This window comes from Coenobita brevimanus, chromosome 97 (genome assembly GCF_032717465.1).
Source record: "Coenobita brevimanus isolate Jiangsu-jjx chromosome 97, ASM3271746v2, whole genome shotgun sequence".
Lineage (NCBI taxonomy): Eukaryota > Metazoa > Arthropoda > Malacostraca > Decapoda > Coenobitidae > Coenobita > Coenobita brevimanus.
The window spans coordinates 49,776,504-49,797,875 of NC_137050.1; the positions used below are offsets into that span (position 1 = coordinate 49,776,504).

The 21,372-nt window shown below is 43.7% G+C and overlaps 1 protein-coding gene across 1 annotated transcript in view; it reads right to left on the reverse strand.

Moving 5' to 3' along the window:
- Positions 1–741: 741 nt before the first annotated feature.
- Positions 742–21,372, reverse strand: part of LOC145413695 (putative neural-cadherin 2) — a 133,646-nt gene continuing 113,015 nt past the window's right edge. The window contains exons 9-29 of the mRNA XM_080283350.1: positions 14,496–14,729; positions 14,202–14,377; positions 13,878–14,024; positions 13,328–13,504; positions 11,043–11,442; positions 10,666–10,868; positions 10,401–10,564; positions 10,031–10,199; positions 8,562–8,780; positions 8,290–8,430; positions 7,677–7,807; positions 5,953–6,298; positions 5,531–5,764; positions 5,109–5,447; positions 3,878–4,030; positions 3,571–3,695; positions 3,208–3,444; positions 2,782–3,014; positions 2,225–2,425; positions 1,236–1,463; positions 742–1,043 (exon numbers count right to left, since the gene is read on the reverse strand). Of these exons, the coding sequence (XP_080139476.1) occupies positions 742–1,043; positions 1,236–1,463; positions 2,225–2,425; positions 2,782–3,014; positions 3,208–3,444; positions 3,571–3,695; positions 3,878–4,030; positions 5,109–5,447; positions 5,531–5,764; positions 5,953–6,298; positions 7,677–7,807; positions 8,290–8,430; positions 8,562–8,780; positions 10,031–10,199; positions 10,401–10,564; positions 10,666–10,868; positions 11,043–11,442; positions 13,328–13,504; positions 13,878–14,024; positions 14,202–14,377; positions 14,496–14,729 (4,559 nt within the window). The remainder of the gene's footprint in view (positions 1,044–1,235; positions 1,464–2,224; positions 2,426–2,781; positions 3,015–3,207; positions 3,445–3,570; positions 3,696–3,877; positions 4,031–5,108; positions 5,448–5,530; positions 5,765–5,952; positions 6,299–7,676; positions 7,808–8,289; positions 8,431–8,561; positions 8,781–10,030; positions 10,200–10,400; positions 10,565–10,665; positions 10,869–11,042; positions 11,443–13,327; positions 13,505–13,877; positions 14,025–14,201; positions 14,378–14,495; positions 14,730–21,372) is intronic.

The window sequence follows — 21,372 nt, forward strand, 5'->3', positions numbered from 1 at the left end:
CACCATCAAGGGACACTTCCTGAGTTGAATAAAACTGTCCGTCAAAGATAGTATTGATTTACAGTTAGACCCCATGGCACTGAATGAGTAAACTTTTGCAAAGCACATATTTTGGAAGTAAGGGGCATATAAAAACGGCAAATGAGTAATTTATGACAAAATTTATTGACCACATCTTACAAAGGTATAAAATATCTTTGGCCCCTCGACTCAGCAGAAGCGTTGAGGAGGCCAGGCCGTGGAAAACGGGGGGGTCGCACGGCTCAACTAAAATAAAACTCACAGCCTTAACTTTTACCGGCGACAGTGTAAAGTTCGCTCGCTGTTTTTCCGACCTGTGCTGTCTTTTTGCTCTCTCTTTCTCCTCTCGGTTGAAGGGCGTCTTAGGTTCCTCTGTTTTTCTTGGACTTCTGCTACTTAATGAAAATCTGGAGCTGTTCTTGCGAGATTCATTAAGGGTTTCGTTACACAGGGTTACGATTTTTTAGTGTTTCTCTTTAGTTTCCAGTAACTAGTAACACTTAAGACTCATAAAATTAGGATTATGTAAATTTCCTGTTTTCTCTGCCATTTAGCCTACGTTCCCTTATTTTCCCATGTCATGGTAGGTACAGTTTCTTTTTTAAATTCCTGAAATATTGCTTAATAGCTTTTAAAAAATACACTGGTCTCTTTGATGATATTTTCGACTTTCAGTAGCAACTACACTTATCTGCAAGTCTTAACCTTTCGCGTCTTGAATCAGCACACTGTCGACTCGTCCTCATGGAAGCGCGGTGATGGCGAATCCGTTGAGACTTTCGATGTTGTACGTTTGGCAGTGGTGGGGGTGGTGTCCGTGATGGTGTATATTCTGGCGCCGTGCGAAGTCCCCACCGTCTCCCCTCCCCCACCAGCCGACGGGGCCTGTTTGTCGCTGGGTATAGACGCGAGGGCGGGGGATCTGGCAGCGTCTGGGAGGTTCTTCAGCAAATCCATGACCTCCACGAACCCCGGAGCCAGGGCCTTGGCGCTTGGATCCTCAGGCTGTTCTTCTCTCAGACCTGTTGGCATGTTGATTATGGACAGCACTACAGTTTGTGAAATGAACCTTACCAACCAGCATCAGGGAAATATAAAAAAATCAAATTAAGGTTCTGGCACTGAAAATCTTCGAGAATGAGGCACACATTATTATTTGCAGGGATAAAATGAAAATAGACTCTTTCATATTTACCTTCGTCAGTGAGACCTACCTGACAAAGCTGACGAAAGCGATCCTGAAGATGATCCGTCTCCCTCGTAAGCGTAGGCCCTTAGATCGTCTTGGGCAGGGAGAAGATCATGACCTGGACCCTGCTTTTTAACTCTTGTTCCAGGCCCCACTTTCGCAACGACGACATTCCTAGTTGAAGTGCGACCATCGCCTGTGTCAGTGGCGGGGGAGTGGGAGGTACTGCTGTTGGTTTCTTCCTGACACACTTCTGACAACACAGAATATGGAAGAAAAAGAAAATGCTAGCAACTCAGGGGCAGATCAAGCATTTCCTACATAAAGGGGGTCCAAATATTGTTTTCTTTTACGATATTTATTCTTAAAAAAGGTCAGTAAATATCAAACGAAAATTAAAAGCGAATATATACAATTGAATTTTAATACCATCACTAGAGTGTTTCTTCCATAATGTTCAATTAATTATGAGAAAGAACTTGGAAACATGTGTTGTTGTTTTTAACTAACAGGATTCAAAGCATACTTCAGGAAAAATGTAAGGCAAAGATGAAAAAAAATTGTTGGCATCCTAATTCCTGGACCCCCGTATGGATCCACCACGGCAGTTAGAGAAAGTAACTGACTACCTCATAGCTTGCAGATTAAGACCTACAAATAAACTGGAATTTTCCATATACCTATATTCTACGTTCTTCTGTAATTTTAAATAATCGAACAGTCAGCTGAAAACAAAGAAATGCAACAGTGATAAAGAAAATGACGTGCCACTGTGAACATAAACTACAGCCTGAAGAATTAAACAGATTTTTCCTTATGCCTTTGTTTTTTGCCCTTTCGTAAAGTTATAGAATCGTACATTTAAATACAACCTCAGAAAAATGCAAACTTATGAAAAGCAAACCAATAAACTACTACGCGCACTCTGTAAGACCTGTGCAAGACCTTTCCATAGAGGCTTGTCCATGTTCTTCGTTCTTTTATACCTTTGAGAATCGTTCAATTACTGTTTACCTTTCTCTATCGTAGTTGACTGCTCCTGTGGAAGTTGGACCTTGAGACAGTCGAGGAAGGCTCTGTGGTCAGCATCTCCCTGGCCATCCTCACTGTCCGCTGCTCGTAGTTTGGTCATACTTTGGCTGTTTTTCTGGTTGGTCGCACCCCTTGCTACACCCTGGCGCCGTAACCGTACCGACACCAGCACTCCCACCACCACTGATATGGGAGTGAGCTGTGAACGTCTCTGTTTTTTTTTTTTTATTCAGCTGGAAGTAACTTTTCGTTTTTATTGCATTACTGTCAAAATTTTCTTAACTCTTTGGCTTCAGCTAGATAACTTGTGTATTTTGTTCAGGTTAACCCTAGAAAGTTTAATTAATCTGGGATTAATGCCGGCAGTGAAAGGGATTAAAATAAAATTTTTTGGAGTAGGCCTTTCTCGTTACGGTACTATTATACCAAGGAATTTATATAAGCTAACAGAAGATAATTGTATTCTGATAAGATATCTTAGTAGTCGTAAGGTTAAAGCAACACGTAATACTTCCACTGTAATGAATTATAAGACTGACCCAGCATAAGTATGGAGAGGATGAGCGCAGCGATGGCAAGTGGTGCGGTGAGTGGGTGTGGCGCAGTTGCGATGTGTGTCCACTGGCAGTGGTCCCCTGTGTGCGCGGGGCCACACACACACTGGTAGCCGGGCTGCAGGTTGTGGCAGGACCCACCGTGCAGACATGGCTGCCACAGGCACTCGTCCACGTCACGGCAACCGTGACCCACCACCTGACGCCCAGGACCACAGCTGCACCATGGCACGAGCAACAACAGTTCAGGTCAAATTGAGGGACATAATAAACTCAAGATCATTGGATTGTTCTCATGTTGTACTTGGAGAAACTTTCGCTCTGGGATGTTCTTAGCTGCATTGGTTTTGTACAGGATATATAAGGGCAGAGAAGTAAAGTTACAAGCGACAAAGCTTTGTAATACAGTACCTGCATGTGGCGACACCCCAGTTGGACACGCAGGTTAGTGGTGCGACGCAGGTGGTGTTGAGACATGAGTCCGGAGCGGAGCAGCCAGACTCAAGGCCATGCCAGCTGGTCACCTGGCCCCACCTGCTACCGTTCACGGCAGGGGGTAGAGGCACAGCACGCCCACACACCCGCACGTCGTCCACACATACTAATACAAGCACAGTGATGCAGGAGGAGATCAGGATAATTGCATGACTCTGCACATAGTTTAACAGAGAAATTATAGGTCAGACAACTGTCATTCAAAACATCTAGAAGTACGGAAAAACGGAGAGGCCACAATGACGTAACTCACCTACATCGAAATTTGCGTCTTCAGACGCTGATAAGGCACCAACAGTTACTCTTAATTCTTCGTCGAGTTGGAAAGGCAGTGACTGATCATCAGGCTGGACGTCTGTTGTGACAGACAAAGCAGGCAATGACTCGTTGCGGCGCCACCCGTCCTGGCGAAATATTCATAATGAATCTTAATCAGTTATCACGAGAAAGAAAACTCCACAACAGTCAGAACTTATTTTGCTTGGTTGTGCAGTGGTTGGTACTTGATGAGATGAATAGAGTATACTCGTAACCAGTCTTATCCTATACATAGCTTAAGCACAAAAAAAGTTTGTATATACTGCACCTGGTCATCCACGGCGAGGGTCAGACTGTGACCGTGTAGCTGGGTTGTAACCGTGTGCCACTCCCCGTCACCCAGCGGTCGACCCTCCACGCACACTGACCTGTCGCCCCGCCGTGACACTCTCTCCTTCACACAGGCTAACCCCGACCTCAACTGTAGATCATCGTGCATGAGTAATTTCAAAGGCTCTGGTGCAATCATAACTGGAGCTCAAGTAATACAGGAACATTGTTAACACTAATGAATGTTTAAACAGTCTCCCATCATAACTGCTTTAATGCAGATACAGTCAAGAGCTTCGAGAATAAACTGAATAGGAAATGAGATGAACAAGAGCAAATATTTAAGTATCCAGCACAGATCAAACTCGATCATCATCAAAGTGAATCTCTAAGTACGAACTGGAATTTAGAACTGGATACAGACACAAACTTCATCCAGAATTATCCATGAGCGTTATTCAGTCTCTAGATAAATTTACATAAGATGCAAGAGATTACGTGAATTAGAGGTGTACTTCGAATATTATTTTTGCTAATGCAAAGTGTGCTTTCAAGCTGAGGACAAACCTCTTCGGAATGAAAAGGTTAGAAACATTCATTAGAAATGCAGTTTCACAGTTTGACGTGGCATAGGTGAAGCAGAAGATGCGCCTTTTCTCAAAATCTTATCGATCCCATTCTGTGATATATCTCCCTCCAACTGCAAGACTTTTTTTTTTCAGCTGTGAGGGTCAGCTGTTTACTCTCTCAGCCTAGATTCACAGCACCTCTTCGTAAACAGGCTGGAGGTGACATCTGCATATTCACTGTTTACCCAGACTCGACCTAAGCACCTGCTAGCACCCACAAGGAGGCACATACAAAATGTTATGACTAAACGTTGATGCCCATCTCAGTTGCCAAATCTGAGTACCGAAAGCTAGTCAGTTCCATACCTGTACACATACCACATCAGTGCGTTATTATAGACTGAAAAGAAGAGAAAACCATTGACAAATAATATTTGACTTCGTGATTCTGGTTGATTTACATTTGTCAGCCTTGATTTACAAAACTGGTCACATCAAGAAGAGGTCATATTTCCAGAGCAAAGGGCGCATTTAACTGCCTTCTAAACTAATCCTTCACCTCTTTTATAAAGTACTTAGAAAAAGAATGAGCAAAGACAGTGGAAGTTAGCACAGGAGTGATCAGTTTTTATTGATGACAAAAAGGTTAATAGAACTTACATGCAACATGAATGCAGCATCCTGACGGGGGTGGCCCAGGCTGAGCAGAGAGCCGCTATGAATGCCTCGTGTTCTCAGCCGCAGTTGAGTTGTAACTACCTGTGGTGCCGGTGTGAGGGTCAGCGCCATTTTAATGTAGGAGGCAGAGGTGAGAGTGACTGGAACAGTGGGCGTTGTGCATCCTGGCCCCGCCCATCCCAGTTCACACTCACACTGTGGCTGGTCCAGGCCACCCACACACTGGCCACGGTGTCCACAGGTGCCACGGCATGCCACATCCTGGGTATGGCAACTGCTTTGACCGCCCCTGCTGTAAGGTGGTTCCCCCAGGTCCACGAGCTGCAACAAAACTGCAGGACAGTAAGGGTTACTGTGCCCAGGACACAGAACAACAGACACATCTGCAGTGATCAGAACCTCACCTGACCATTGAGGCGCAGATGCGAGATACAGCCGTCCAGCGGCCGCGATGTGGGAGCCTGTCGCCACCCATGGTCAGCGGGGCCGGGCAGCACGTGGGCCAGGCCACCCACTTGTATAGGCCATGGAGACAACCCTCCCGGGCTTCTCCAGGAAGCACGTGATGCACAAAGACTGTTGTCAAGCGTATTGTTGTGATGATTTCGGCCACAAAAGTCCACCACCACAGCCACACCCTGCACCAGTGGAAAGTTTTTCATTCGCTGTGATACAATATTTCACCTTTTCCTGCTACGTACAGATAAATCAAAATGCCACTTTTCTTACTCTATTTGTTCGTATTTCTGTCAAAAAAAAAGTGCTGCACCTACCCGGTCACCACAGATAATCGTTCTTCACATAAAATAAGAAAAATGCGACTGACCTGAGTGCTGAGTCTGAGGTGCAGCGTGTGCCAGTAACCGTCATTGATAACTGTGGGAACTTCCAGCTTGATGGACCTCGCCCCGCCCTCCACCATCACCTGTGGACGGCCACGCCACAGTTGTAGTGCCAGCATGGGCGTGGGTGGGTGATGGGAGTGACGCAACAGGGGCGCCAGAGGCCCCGAGTATAGCACTAAGGCGTGGGGTCGGCGAGTGAGGACACGGAGGGAGATGGTCAAGGGAAGGCAGGGGGGCAGCGGCTGCACCCAGGCCCAGTCTTTCCCAAAGAACGTACGGCTCAGAATCTTGCACTGGGGCCCCCACGACCCGCCAGGGCACACACACCTGGTAATTACCTGCATTAACACGCCGCTCAGACTACCAAACTGCCTCAAACAAGTTATCATATAGTTGAGAACGTGCTGTTCATATTAGCATGATCTTGCATAATGTAGACCAAATTGTTAGTTAGCGTTTCGTTCACTGAGGAGATCATTTATTCATGCAAGATTACACTCGCCCGGAAAAGAGAGGGGTTTTTGTGTTTGGTACTTTTTGTCTGCCCTGTTTGTCTGTCTGTCTGTTAGGATGATTATTGAATAGCTTCTGATAGGAATTATGCCAAGTTTAGGATAGTGATTGACGACCATGAGAGGAACAGGTGATTGACTTGGAGGCAGAAATGCTTTAGTCCTAAGTCAGGGGCAAGGCTAACTCAGTTTTTATTCAACTTCAACCGAAGTTGGTGGGGGATACTTGGACAGGAAGTGGTGAACAGATTCAGTTTTGTGCACAGTCGATTTAAAGTTAAGGGTAAAGTCAAAGTTTCGATGCATTAACTCGGACATTTTTTATTCGATTTGGATCAAGGTTGGTGGAAGAGTTGAGGGTTAGCCGAGAATGAAATTATTCAACTTTCATACAACAGGTGAGGAGTCGAGGACATGGGGTAAGGTCAGCTTAAATATCTTCTTATCAGATTTGGACCAAGTGGATAGGTTGAAGGTCTGATAAAGGTGAAGTAATTCGCCCTTAGAACAATCAGCCACAGGTAAAGAACACAAAACAGAGAGGGTCGGCATCAAGGTCCTTTCACATATCATGAGGCACCTGTCGAGTCCAAGAACACTGCTCATTTATTCTGAAGCATGGGGGCAAATCACAGAGTAAACAGTAGACCAGAAACATGGTGTTTCAGCTCATCATGCCTGCACAGTTATTTTCCAACAGTATTCCATTACCAAACTTCAAAACCACACGTGCCCACTGATCGAGGGGATGGACCTTTAAACACATTGTATAGCAAGGGTATTGTACTATCCGGATACGTCTTTTTCCTAATTATAATTTTCCCGCACCAGAGTGCAGCTTAATATTCTCATGAATGCCCGTTGTTCCTTAATACCGATGTGGACGAGATATTTTTACAACTGTTTAGCGACCAGCATTGGTACAACAATCAGTGTGACTATTTCAACTATTACATATCCAGTGGCCTAATGGTGTACAGTAAATGAACAAGTATATGGATGGTCCTCCCTGAAACATCAGCATTTGCTATTTAATATTAAATCATCTGTCATTACTTTCATGAAAAGATGAAAGATGATGGAAGAAGAAGATGATGGTGTTGACGATTAATAATGACTGATGATGACAGATGAAGAAGCTGATGATGATGATGATGATGAAATTAACACGCCTGTCACTGATTTTACTGTACCTGTCCCCAGCGAGGCAGCGTCCACCGTTGAGGCAGGTGGCAGGTGAGCAGGTTAGGTGGTCGGTGACGTGACAATCATGACTACGGGAGAGCCGAGGCGTTACCAGCGAGGTGGAATTGGTGTCCACAACCTGCCCATTACAGCTGGTTAATAAAGTACCTGTCTTTGTGTATTGCAGGTATACATTTCTACATGGTGTATATTGTCTTGCACTGAAGTCTGCTTGCATATAAAATCCAGTATTCATTTCCGTCTTACCTCAAGCGATTGACTAAAGCGGTAACAGTGAAACCCACATTACACTCATTAAACCCTTAGGAGTGCAGGAGTCGGAAACTAGGCAACCGTAGTCCAGTGTATCAAGGGCCCTCGAAGGCATTAAAGACTGAAAAACATCCAATCATCTCTTGACGGTCGAACCTAAGTGGTTTTTACTCCCACTAAGTCAGTCTAATCCCCAGACCGTCAGGAGTACCCAACTAAAATGATCAGTTTGTTAATTCTTTAATATAATAAGCCACTAATATCCTGGCTTTCTAAATCTGTCTTACTTACATCAGAGATATACAAATTATGTTTTCTGTATCCCTGACATAAATCTAGAGCGCCTACCTGAAGTGGAAGTGAAGTTGAGGCGCGAGAGGCGACGGATGGCGGATCTAGTTGACTACCAGAAGGATGCTGGTGACTGCCACTTGTTAACTCTGTCACTGCTTCTTCAGGTACCACCGTTAGATTCGTTATCGCTTCCAACTGTAGGTAACGTATGGTACTGTACATATGATATGCATATTCGGAGCTTTATGTGTTGTTTCTAACGCTGAAAGATCATATTTCAAAGGTATGTATTTCATTTGTCATAATTCCATTGTATATAAACTTACCTGCTTGGAGTTCAGTGCTAGAAGCCCCCTTAGTTTGATTGGATCCATGTACTCATCGTCTGCTTCCTTCACACACACCCACACGGCTGATACAGGATCACTTCGATTGGAGGGCAAGGCGGGGCGGCTTTCCACACTCACCACCTCCACTGTGTGTGTTCCCCCGCCCACAACCTGCTGCACTCCCTCTAGTACCCGACCCAGCCTACCACCGCTCTCCTGTCACAGAATGTCATTGATGTGGCTTTCATTTTGTGTAGGAACATCTCTATTATTTCTGTAATAATGAGGTCATATTGCTCAGTATCGTACCGGTGTTTACTTTTTATGTTTGGTTGTTGGTTTGAAATAATCATCAAAAGCTACATAACACGTTCTTTCCGAGATCTGTTACTACTGACGTGGCGTTTCCATTTTGCCAAACTACAGCCTACGTAAATCAGTGATGACAGACTAGGAATAAAATATCTTGACAAAACATGGTTCGAGGCTGCAGAGAATCTTTTGATGCTGTGGAAGCCTTCCTGAATGTGAGCGTAGGGAGAGTAAAGGATGGGTGACGTGAATGGGACTAAGGGATTGGGAAGCTATTGATAGGATTTCGCCAGCAGATTGGTAGTAGCATTACTGGCGATATGTGAGGGGGGGATGGAAAAGGAAGAGACCTGGACATGGGGAGATGCACAACACGGCAGGACCATAATGTACGAAGAAGTGGAGAGACATCAGTGCTGTTTATCATCATCATCATCATCATCATCATCATCATCCCGACGTTTTGGCCAGTCAGAGATGGGGTAAGGTAGAGTCCATATAGCAAAGAAGAAAGAAAATCATGATAGACGAAAAAATGTCAGCGTGGCCAATGGATTTGTCACACATTCGCTCATCATTCAAGAACTCGGAACCCTGGGTGCACCTCACAAGGATAATCGTCGTATCTCTTCTAATGTACGAGTATATAGATAGATAGATATAATGTATATTTGCACACACACACCACACACACACACACACACACACACACACAGTATGTACAAAGATTTTTCTGGTAAAAATGGTTAAAACTTTATATATGAAGTGAGGAATAGTATACGATATCCAAAATTTCTGGTTAAGAGTAGATAGCAGATGATGGATTAGGTGTAGTAGAGGGGGTGAAGTGAAGAGCATTGAAATATTAGGATTAATAGACAGAATGCACAAAGAAAGACTGGCAGTGTATCTGGTAGTAATGCAAAGGATAGGCTTCCATTTACGTGGACAGGAAGGTTAAATAAGCGAAGACTGTGATGAAGAGAACAAACGGAGAAAGTGAGGAAAACGTGCCTGAAAACTCGTCGATCATGACCCTTCCTTGGGATAAACAGATAAATAGATGTACGTAACATTCAAATGTAGCATGGTGTTACTTGTGCCCCGTGGGTGATGTTACCTGAGTCCAGCCGGGAATGGGGGTTGAAGGGTACCTGAGGGGTCCAGCCCCGGGTGAGGGCTTCTGGCGTAGTGGGAGTGAGGGTGAGGGGGGCAGCGTGGGACAGGGCATCAGGGGGCAATACCCGCACCGCCACCGTTACGTTGGCACCCACGTCTTTCTGGCCCCAAAGTCGGTCGCTCACCGCCAGATGCAGCTCGTACCTGCACGTACACACAAGCACTGAATATACTATGGTTCACCCTACAATGTAACAAGAAGAAAAATGAAAATACAACACAGAGTATGGTACTACTGTATATTATTACAAAAATACTCGTAATTTTTTAACTGAAATACTTATGATCACCATATTTTATATCTGTCTACGATGTATGGGCGCGTGACGATGTGTTGTGACTCACCTTCCCTCTCTAACCTGGCTGGACGCCAGGAGTTCACCAGTGTGCGTGTTGAGGGAGAAGAGCGGGTGTGGGGAGCCAACCCAGCTGAACGTTTTGTCGTTCAGGTCCCAGTCGTCTGGATCCTCCACGAACACTCGCCCCAGCGGGGCTTCAGCTGCCCCACCCTGGAGCGAAAAAATGACGATGTAATCCTTAATAAGAGTATGTAAGTATTCGGTTATCAATCACTTTGTTACTGTCTGCAGCTGAGGATGGTGAAGCATACCTGAGGTTTCCATAAGTAAACTGTTTTTGCTCCTGGCTTCATAGGGTTGTCATTTGTGTCGTCAATGATAACTGTAACAGTATGAGTAGCCGCAAGGCCGCCAGCATCAGTCACCAACACGTCCACATCCAGCTGGGGATGCTGTTCTCGGTCCACAGGAGCCACTGTTCGCAGCTCGGCACCTCCACGCCCACTGTCAAGGTCTAGAACACACAAGCACCAACACTACAGGGAAAAGCGCAACGATTCTTTGCAGTATCGTAAATAAGAAACTACAGTATATGATGGATGCAGTAACTTTCAGGGTATAAGGCAAAGAGTACGCCATAATAGAATATTATTGTGACTCTTCCTCACAGCTACAGAGAAATACTCACGAGAGTTGAAAGTTAGTGAAATGTGTGCCAGGACATGAGGTGGATTAGATGGTGCGAGGGACAGTGTGAATGGCGGGCCGTGACCCAAGGCCCACACGTCATGGTCGGTAGCAATCAGGATGCCCAGAGGGGTGGGGTCAGCACTCTCAGTGACGTGGAAAAGCGTGGGTGGCAGGAGGAGGGGAGGGGTGTCGTTGACGTCAGTGACAGTGATGGTGAGTGTGGCAGTGGCGGTGAGGGGTGGATGGCCACGGTCCACACCCAGGATCCTGGCCACACCCACAGCGCCATCAGGAGCCTCACGGTCCAGGGCACCACTCAGGCTGACTTCGCCTGCAGAGTCCACACTGACAGCGTCCCACCCGCCCTCCACACGGTACTCGACCTCTTGTTGCCCACCCTGCAGGTTCGATACTTGAGGTGTCTTTACGCGAATATCACACTGACTTAAAAAGAAAACTAGATCTACAGATATATTTTGTACTCCAAAGTGCATTTGTTACTAATCTGAGTTTCATTTGGACGAGTCTCACCTCATTGTTCGCATAAGCTCTATAATCCAGTGTTAAAAGAAAGGCCTTGGTTACATTTCCACTAATCTCTGATCTCTTTAAGTCTTGATAGATTAAATAATGTATTCTTTTCCCAATTGTAAGTGTGTATCTGAGTTTGGGTATAGACTTCATAGTCCGTTCCCTTAGGCGTAACAGTCCTACGTGCCAAACATCTTTGCGTGTCACTATACTTAACTGCTAATTTCCGCCGTCCATATTGCGAGATGGCATTCTTTTTGCGGAATGGTACGATGGTATTAGTGGGGAGTTTTTACAGCTTGTCAATGGTGCTGGTGATGATCAGTGATGTCTGCTTTAGCGAAAGTAAAATAATTAAACTCTTCACTGCCCCAGAGTGAGATCAGACTTACGTCTTTTTGGACAATAGACTACTTCTCTAGCCAACTGAAGTGGTGACTTGGACTGAGTGGTGGGCTGGAGACAGAGGTTGCAAGTTCTTTGACTGTTAATACTGGAAAGTGTTATGAGGAACTGAATGTATCACTGTTCACTGTTCTTTAGACCCCACGCCCATAATAGCACATAGCGCCAGACCTGAATGAGATATCAGCCCGTTTCGATAAAGATGCTAGATATTAATAGCTAAGGGGTGACGTTTGAGGGTTATAATTGATCGTAGTGAATAGTGAAGAGTGTGAAAAGAGCGTGTGAGGTTGGGAGTGTGAATGATTGTGTGAATGTGAAAGCCTGTCGGTATGAAATGAGAAATAGTATGTGGAAGTTAGTAGCGAACTGTGAGAAGGAGTGGCAGTGTTAGTGAGAGAGACAGAGTGGGGGGTAAAGTATGAGAATAAATTAGAGACTGGGAGTGACTGACAGAAATGGAAGTTGAGAGTGATTGAAGGTTAGTGCTTTCAAACCCTTTTAGATCTCCTGGTTTCATTACAGTTTGTCTTGTTGTCTGGCAGGGAATTAATGAAAGATTAACAGACTCACCAAGAGATGAGAGCCATTCCCAGTCTCACAGTACTCAGTAGGGTTCGGGAGCGAACTTGTGAACACGATAACACCTTTCTTGCCTGAAGGTTTGATTATCTCACTGATGCATACACATTCTCGGCTCACTTTACACTGACAATTCTTCTGTCTCTCTGTCTCCCTAGTAACGCGCCAGGCGAGAGGGATATCCTCTTGCGCATACTGCATAAATTACCACGTTATAGTTTAAAACTCTTCTCAGCTCCGCATATGCGTTGTGGAATTGTACTGTGGTATTGAGGCACCAGTGAATAATGAGCTAATTTATTTCCATTTTGCATAGTGAGTTTGCGTGCATCTTTGCTACGACCAACCAGCTGGCAAAACACGAGTTAGAATGTCAAGCCAGTCAAGCTGTTGGACAAAGCTTATTTCTGTCTTGCTTTTGTTAATCCAGCAATTCAGTCTGAGAACCTGGATAATGCTAGTCGTATCCTAAGGGAAAAAGTGGGCCGTAAAAAAGAATAATTTGCTTGAAAGACTGGTGCAGTCGGTGGGTGTTATTTTAATCTTTAAGTGCTAACACAGTGCAGGGTGTTTGACACAGTGGGAGTTCAGGGCCTCGCGAGTCAGATTGTTAATCTACGCATAGTGTAAGAAACAGCTCATTATAGATAGAGAGATTGATAGATTAGATAGATAGATAGGTAGATATAGATAGAGAAATATTGATAGATAGATAGAAATAGATAAAGATGTATAGATACATGTGTATAAAATCAAATGGCTTACTTCGTCTGGGTCAACCGCAGGAAGAGCGGCCAAGAGGGTGCCAAGTTTGGCGTCCTCCTTGACGGTGATGTGGGCGTTTTGGCGGGTGAACTGCGGCGGGTTGTCATTCACATCCCTCAGCCGCACCACCACCCACGCAGAGTCCAGGTGGCGGGCGTCCTGCCACCCACCGCGACCCTGACGCATAAACTGTCAGACATTATGATCTCATCCTTCTATATCAAGAGTCATTCTGCATTAACATTAATCATATCAGTAATCTGTAATCCATTCTTACTGCAATACATTAGTGACACACTTAAATATATTACCGGTACTGCATCTGACGATTCCATTAACCAGAGAAAAGTCCCTATCAGTCTAAGGATTTAGCATCAGTAGGAGAGTACTGAGCTTCAACACTCGTATGATTTTCAGTGACCAATGACAATATGAATCTGTAGAAGCTGCTATAGTAATCCTTCAGTCAGCGGTGATTCAGTGTGGGTGCAGTAAATACTAATGCAAAAGCACCTAAGCCAGCTTTCAAGTACACAGCAACAACACTCACCCTGTCAGTGACCTGCACCATGAAACGAAAGCCCCGGCGATGTGTTTCGTCCTCGTAGTCCAGCACTTGGCGAGCGTAGATATGACCTACAGCGCCCACTGACCTCACGCCAAAGTGCTGCCACCCCCACCCACTAGACTGCACTACCTTAGGTCAGAAGAATTTCAAATATCGATACACAGTAAAGCAGGGACAAATTTCTTATTCATAAAGCTATTTTTCTTGTGTGCATTAAACATTTTAGCACAAATCCTCTGAACATTACAAGTTACCGAAATACTATTATATGTTCATCTCAGTAGATCCAACTGGAGCGTAACGCACTCTGTAGTGGAAATAGTTCGAAGTGTCAGGGTCAAGGACAGAAATCTTGAGGAGCGTAGAGTTATCAGGGGGACCATCGCCCCACGTCTCGTCCACTTCCGCCTCCCACAGCTTCTGCTCCAAGCGGGGTGCGTTGTCGTTGACATCAGCCAGACGCACCATCACCACACCTGTGCCTGAGGGCGGAACGGGGGAGGAGCAAGAGACAACATTTTTAATGTGTGATGCGATAAACATTTCCTTGTGGATTGTTATTATATCAAGCATGGTATGAAGCACTGCACTAATACTCACCCTGCAGGCCACCACCATCTGTGGCCACCACCTGAATCTGGTACTGGGTCGTGGTTTCTCGGTCCAGACAGCAGACAGCCGTCCGCACCAGCCCAGTGTTGGGGTTTATGGAGAAGATGGCCTCACCTGTACCTTCATGCATGGCGTTCTTCTGGATACCATAGGTGATTCTGGCGTTGGAACCTTCAGAGTCATCGTCGGCGTCCCAGGCAGCCACCGCCACCACTGACAGGTCTGCCAGGGAAGAGGTTGTTTTTCGTATGTTAGGATCTTCCCCAACACGACAATGTATAAGAACGACTGTGTCTGAATGACCATTTTTATGTCTGGCTCGACTGTGTCCAACATTTATTCTGTACAATATAACTCGTTACTGGCAAGGACGTACGCAAACTTTTCCTCCCAACTACGACTCACAAGCGTTGCGTTACAGTCAATGTTCTTGTTTATGTCTTATTTCCGAACAGGTTGAGATTTAAAAAAAAAAAAAAAGCAGTCTCGTGTTGACACATACTGACCGTAGCAAAGTTACTAGTATGATGATGGCATTTCCCATATTCACTAAACTAAAGTTTAAAATTAATATATTTCAAAGCCTACACAATAAACTGCTTCAAGGCTTTACTTGGGGAGTCCTGTAAGATTCTTAAGTTAGTATTAGAGATCTATGAATAGCTAATCCATAACAGATGCATCCAGCAAAGACATCATCTTCATCGTTCTGGTCGCCGTCATTATCATCCCAACCAAAATTCCCACCTAAGAGATGGGGTACAGATCCTAAAGCAAATAAAGATAAATCACAAAAGAGAGATTTCAAAAAAAAATGTCCGGTGAAATGGGCCACAAAGCCATTCAAGAATTATCCAAACTTTCAAAATCCGGGCTCCACCTTGCAAGCAAAACCATGTGCACACCTGTGGAATAGAGTCATCCTGTTAATTTAAATGTGCAACCCTTGTCATGTACATCTTACAAACAGGTACCTATTTCATCCATTTCAGTCCCTTGTCAATCCATTATAATATTCGGTTTTCATACCTTGCCGCCTCACACACACATTTACTATTTCCATCTACCTTCTTCATGACCTGGCACACTTTCCCTTTTTAGGCTTAATCGCGTATATCCTTTTCACCATCCTATCTGCATTCATTTCCTCTGAGATAGGTACTCGTTTACCCATAAGCTTTCTGACTGCACATCTTTCACGGTTCTCGATTTGCTTTATAGTTCATTATATGTACTTCATACACAGTCGTAAGCAGTCCTATTGACAACTTTACTTATTCTTGACTCTTGGCACCCACGCCTCGCAGGTGTATCAGCTCGCACGTTAATGTATACACAAACACATGCAGCCTCGACATTCATTCACGTAAATTGTATCAGACCCTTCATAGAACTGGATCTCTTCTAGTTTGAATCCCGCTCCGATTGATTTCTTTTACACATTTGTACTCTGAGGTACTTATACACCTCCGCTATCTCTCCGTTCATCAGCAAAATATCGTGTAAGTCACCTTGTTTCTGAGTAACCAGCACTACTTTTATCCACATATACTTTCAAAACACGCCACTCATACATCCACAAGCACTTTCCTACACATTTTTCATTCGTCTCATGAATACCTACTACCTTCCCATTCTCTTTCCTCTTCACATCATTCTTCATACATATCCTCATCACGTTCTTAGGTATCACATTTATTCTTTGTGAAACACCATGTCAGAACCTCTTTACCACTGCTCTGCCCTCATCATTCTCATTTTTTTTTTTTTTTTTTCCATGTGCTTTTTCTTTCTGCTCCGCTGTTAGCACTGTCCCACTCTTATTGCTTTAGACTTTTGCCATCTCTCGTCAAACTCGTTCCTACATTTTTACACCTCTTTCCAAAATACTTTTCTGGCAGCAGTTTACAATATCTTTTTTTGTTCAGAATTCATCATTTTCACTTCGTTTTTCCTTCTCATTATTGATCCTTACATAAATCCCTCTTCCTTTCTTCAGATATCCTTTCCCGCATCCCTCCCACTTTTTCTATCTCTTTCTGATGTTTACTAACATCATGCTCTTAATTAATCCATCTTTCTTTCATCATACACCCTTTCCTGCATCCATCCCAACCACTTCCTCATTCTTTTTCTTTCACTGTTCACTCAACCTTTGCATCCTGCCATACTGTACATTTCTTACCAGTCGACACCCAGTCAGCATCACACAGTTTTAAAATTCTCGGCTAAACCCTCCGTGTATGCGTTCCACAATCTTTCCTGTTTCATTTTCTCCCAGATCATTATTCCCAAGTCTTCCACTCCCTTGTTCATGTATATCTACAGTTTCTTTCTTTCTCACCCTTTCCGCTACACTTTCAGTCTTTCACTGTGATCTCTCTCTCATTCATTCTTTATTTCTCAGCTTTTCCGCCCCAATTTTAGTCTTTCACTCTGCCCTCTTTCTCATTCATTCTTTGTTTTATAGCTTTTCTGCTCCACTTTCACTCTTTCATTCTGATCTCTCACTCATTCTCCTGCACCTTACACAGCAACCATACAGTCACACAAATCTACGCAACTTTTCTTCAGTCTTTTCAGTAGCACTTCCAAGTTTCTGTCTGCGGGCACATAATTAGTCAAGCTGCATTCACTATTCACTTCAGTTTCTCTAGAACATTTATATTTATTTACTTCATTGTTTTTGATGTATATATATTCACATGTGATTATTTCCTAACACAATTTCTTCAGTAGCTCTCCATTATCGTTCTCCCGCGTTATTCCAGATATTTACAAGACTTACATGGCACATAGATTCTTCCATCAAGGTTCCCCAGCACAAGTACTAGAAATCAGGGTTATATATTTTGTTATTCTCTTGAGCTGTTCCATAACCTGGTCTTCTCTTCCACTCTTCTGCTATCACAGGATCCCGATGGATCAATTAGAGTCATGTCACCGTATTTTTATCGGTTAAGGAGGCTTCGTAACACCTCTTCCTTTGCTATTCATTTTTGGAAATGACTTATTAATATTCATTTGCACGTTACTTATGCAGAGTATGTTTTTAACGCAAGGAAGAAGGATCCAGAGGCTAAAAGCCTGCAAGATTGCTTCCTCCAAAAAGGAAATTAAAACAAGATAGTAGAGAGCCATATTCATGATCCGTTCATTTTCAGATATCTGGACACACAGCGTTTAGAAGACTGGAGGTCATAGGCAGGAGGAAATACAGACAGAGGATGTCAGTTGTAGAGCTGACCTGTTACATATATCAGAAGGATCTATGGCTACATCAGGATATATATAACACAAAGCCGGACATTAACGAGTAATAAGCAAAGTTAATTACCAAGGAAGAGTGTTAGGGAGCCTCTTGACTACGGGAGTACGGGATATGCTCACCAGCTCTAACTTGCGAATTGCTCCAGAATGTACCGGTGCCTATTTCGCCGGGACGATCTGACACACACAGGACATGACTGTTGCAATACGGCCGCCCATGCAGGCCAACGTTATACTGTTTTTGCTCTAACTTGGCACAGAATTTTGTCCTTTTGCAACTTATTTCACGTAGCTTAGTGGCAGAAAATGATAATGCTGCCACTCTACATCCTTTTGATAGCACTTCTTCGTGACTGGCATCATGGTTTACCCAATGTGTTGCTAAAGCCGGCATTCAGTATGTAGAGGCGGCAATTTTAGACCAAGTAAGAATGAACAGGGTATAGTAAACTTACTTTTATAAGACTGCATTACATCGCTTGCTTGTGATATTGCCTGGCCAGTATAGGTATGATTACGAGAATGTGAAATTTTAATCATTGTATATCAGCGGGTGTACTGATCATTCCGGAAATCACCGGAGCATTTTAAAGCTAGTAAAGTTTGAGATGCAACATTCATAAATATTCATTCGTTCCCTCCACTCATCGCTCATCTGCAAAGCAACTCAATATTTACTCCGCCCCTCTCATTTTTGTCCTGAACAGCACCATGAAATCATATCCTCCTTCCCTAGATACCATCGTAGTTTCTACTTTTTTGCATTTTTCCATTCACACGTCCCACAGTCCACACAGCTGTAAAGGACTACGTAGTTTTAGCGAACCATAGGCAGGCACAGAACCCAAATCCGAGGCAAGTTGGACCGTTTGGGGGAAGATTTTAGATGTCGAGGAGTCTCCTTGTCTTCACCAACAGGGGTAATATCAGTAAGTGGATGAATGTGTACACACGGTAAAAAGAAAAAAAAAAAGTATCGCGCAGGAGGGATACGATATCTGAAATGATCAATATAGCTTATGTAGTACTTGGAAAATTAATTATCTTCTGCATATGTGTCCAATAACAATATCAACCATAAATTGTCAGATGAAACCTATCAGTGAAATACTTATGTAAGCATGTTTAACAAGGGGGAAAAACCATCAAACATTTCTAGAGTCCATCGTTCGTGGCGTCAAATTGTTTCGGGCCAAATGTGCACCGATCCTTTTTTTTCTATTTATTTATTTTATCGTGTGTTCACAGAAAAAGAATGGGGGGGAGGGGGATGAAGAAAGGCCATTATTCACCATATAGTTAACGGACGCTATAAGAAACAAAAGTGATGTATACTCATTACTCACGTTACTTCTAATTCGCCTTAAAACAGAAAACGTCTAATATACTTTTTTATACTTCATGGCTCTTCTTTCCACCATAAGGCATTTCTACCCAGCTGAGAGACACTTCTTCAACTGCAGAGTTAGTATACGATCTTCATTTTCTCCATCAGTAGAAGAAATTCCCTTAACTTGAATAAAATCGTCCGGAGGTAGCAAAAATAAACCAAATAAAAAATGACTCCTGATTCATTTGCGTTCAATAACATCAGAGTTCGAGCTGTATGTCCTCAGAGATTGCTTTAGGATCTGATAGTGGGGAATTCAAGTAACAAAAGTTTTTATTTTTGAGATGTATGACGAGATACAAAGATGGTGCACATAAAGAGATGGGGCACCGTGTTTCTCGCAGTGTGTCGGAAGGTGAGGCAGGCAGAGTGTCAGCTTGCAACAACGAAGGCAATTAACACTTCAGAGGCAGCGCGAGACAAAGACGAAGTAACTCGTTTGAAGAGAAGTCAAAAGAACTCACGCCTCTGGGCCTCGTAAGTGCCAGTACCAAGGAGTAATTTAACTTCAAGCGAAAATGGTAATGAGTCGAGTGGAATTTGGTAAAGACAAAGTGAGGGGATAATGGGCTCGATATTGGAAGTAAAAGATGAGGAAGCGAGGGAGATTATTCCAGGAAACGACTCTCATCAGTTCGGCCAAGAGGAGCACCTGGTGGTTTCTGAGTGTGCTGCGTTAATTACAGGTTTTTATTGGCAACGGAGTTTGAGAGAGAGAGAGAGAGAGAGAGACACAGACAGACAGACAGACACACACACACACACACACACACACACACACACACACACACACACACACACACACACACACACACACACACACACACACACACACACACACACACACACACACACACACACAAAGAGAGGAGGGGAGAAACAGACAGACAGACAGACGGACAACAACACAGAAACATGCATACCATTACATACAGATACACGCATAGATGAGCACAAGCACAAGAACGCGCACACAAACAGCGAGAGAGAGAGAGAGAGAGAGAGAGAGGGGGGGGGAACACACACACACAGGGTAGGTAGGCTGCGTTGTTCTGTTTAGTACTGTGATGTATGTTGCTTTAACTTGAGTAGGCTACCATTGCATAGGCGAAGCGGAAAACATTAGACTCCAGCTTGACTGTTTTTCTAATATAGTTCTTCACACATCCTATTCTGCCTCTGACATCCAGTGACTATTGCACGTACTCGTTATGACTCACCATTTCACTCACCTCCACTTCGGCTTCAGTACAAACGACAACAGAGAGAGAGAGAGAGAGAGAGAGAGAGAGAGAGTAAATAGTGAAAGCCCATTCCGAGCCCGCATAGTAGCATTAACAAATCAGTATGGGAGATAGTGAAAATGCTTAGCGAAACTCCCATCGTCCCAATTACCATCATTATCAGCTTAAACTTCATCAGTCCTCGGCAAGACAAACACGAACATTGCACGCTGATCTACAGTACTGATTCCTCCCACCCCCACTGCTGCATTGATGAACCTCGTATTCCCCGTCTTTCCTATTCACTTTATTCGAAATATGCCTGAATTATTTTGATGTGGGTTTTTATAATAGGGTGCCTACCAAAATCTGGAAGTAATGCCAAACCATACATATGACGTTGTAGAAAACGAGAGGACATCTTTTATTATGGATTTTGTAAGGGTTACGGATTGGTCTGTAAGATGACCAGTCCTTAATATTAAAAATTGTTAGGACCAACGAAGTAAATATTAAATTCCTGGAGAGCAAAACCAGAGCTCCCCCCCCCCCTCTCCGTGTCAGATATCTTGGAGTTATCTTAGACATCTTAGTTTTATGAAAGAAAACAGGATGCCCGGGGTCAAAGCATTATTTTTATTTTTATTTTTTAAGAAAACGCAATGATATAACTAAAACCACTTCAACAAGTGTTTAGAGGGTCTCTCTTCGAAAATGCAATATATATAGATCTGGGATAATTATTTGAGCAAAGAATTAATTGGAAGGAGGGCAGAGGACAACAACAAAGATGATTCCTTCTCACAGAAATTAGTCTTAGAAACAAGAATGGGAGGACTTTTTTCGGTCTAGGCGTTGACTTAAGGGGAAGCTGATAAAACGTGTTGAACTGCATAGATGAAAACAAAATACTGTATATATTAACGCCTCCTCCAGATTTTCCCACCCACGGAATTTGGCATTAGATCAGACGACACAAAAT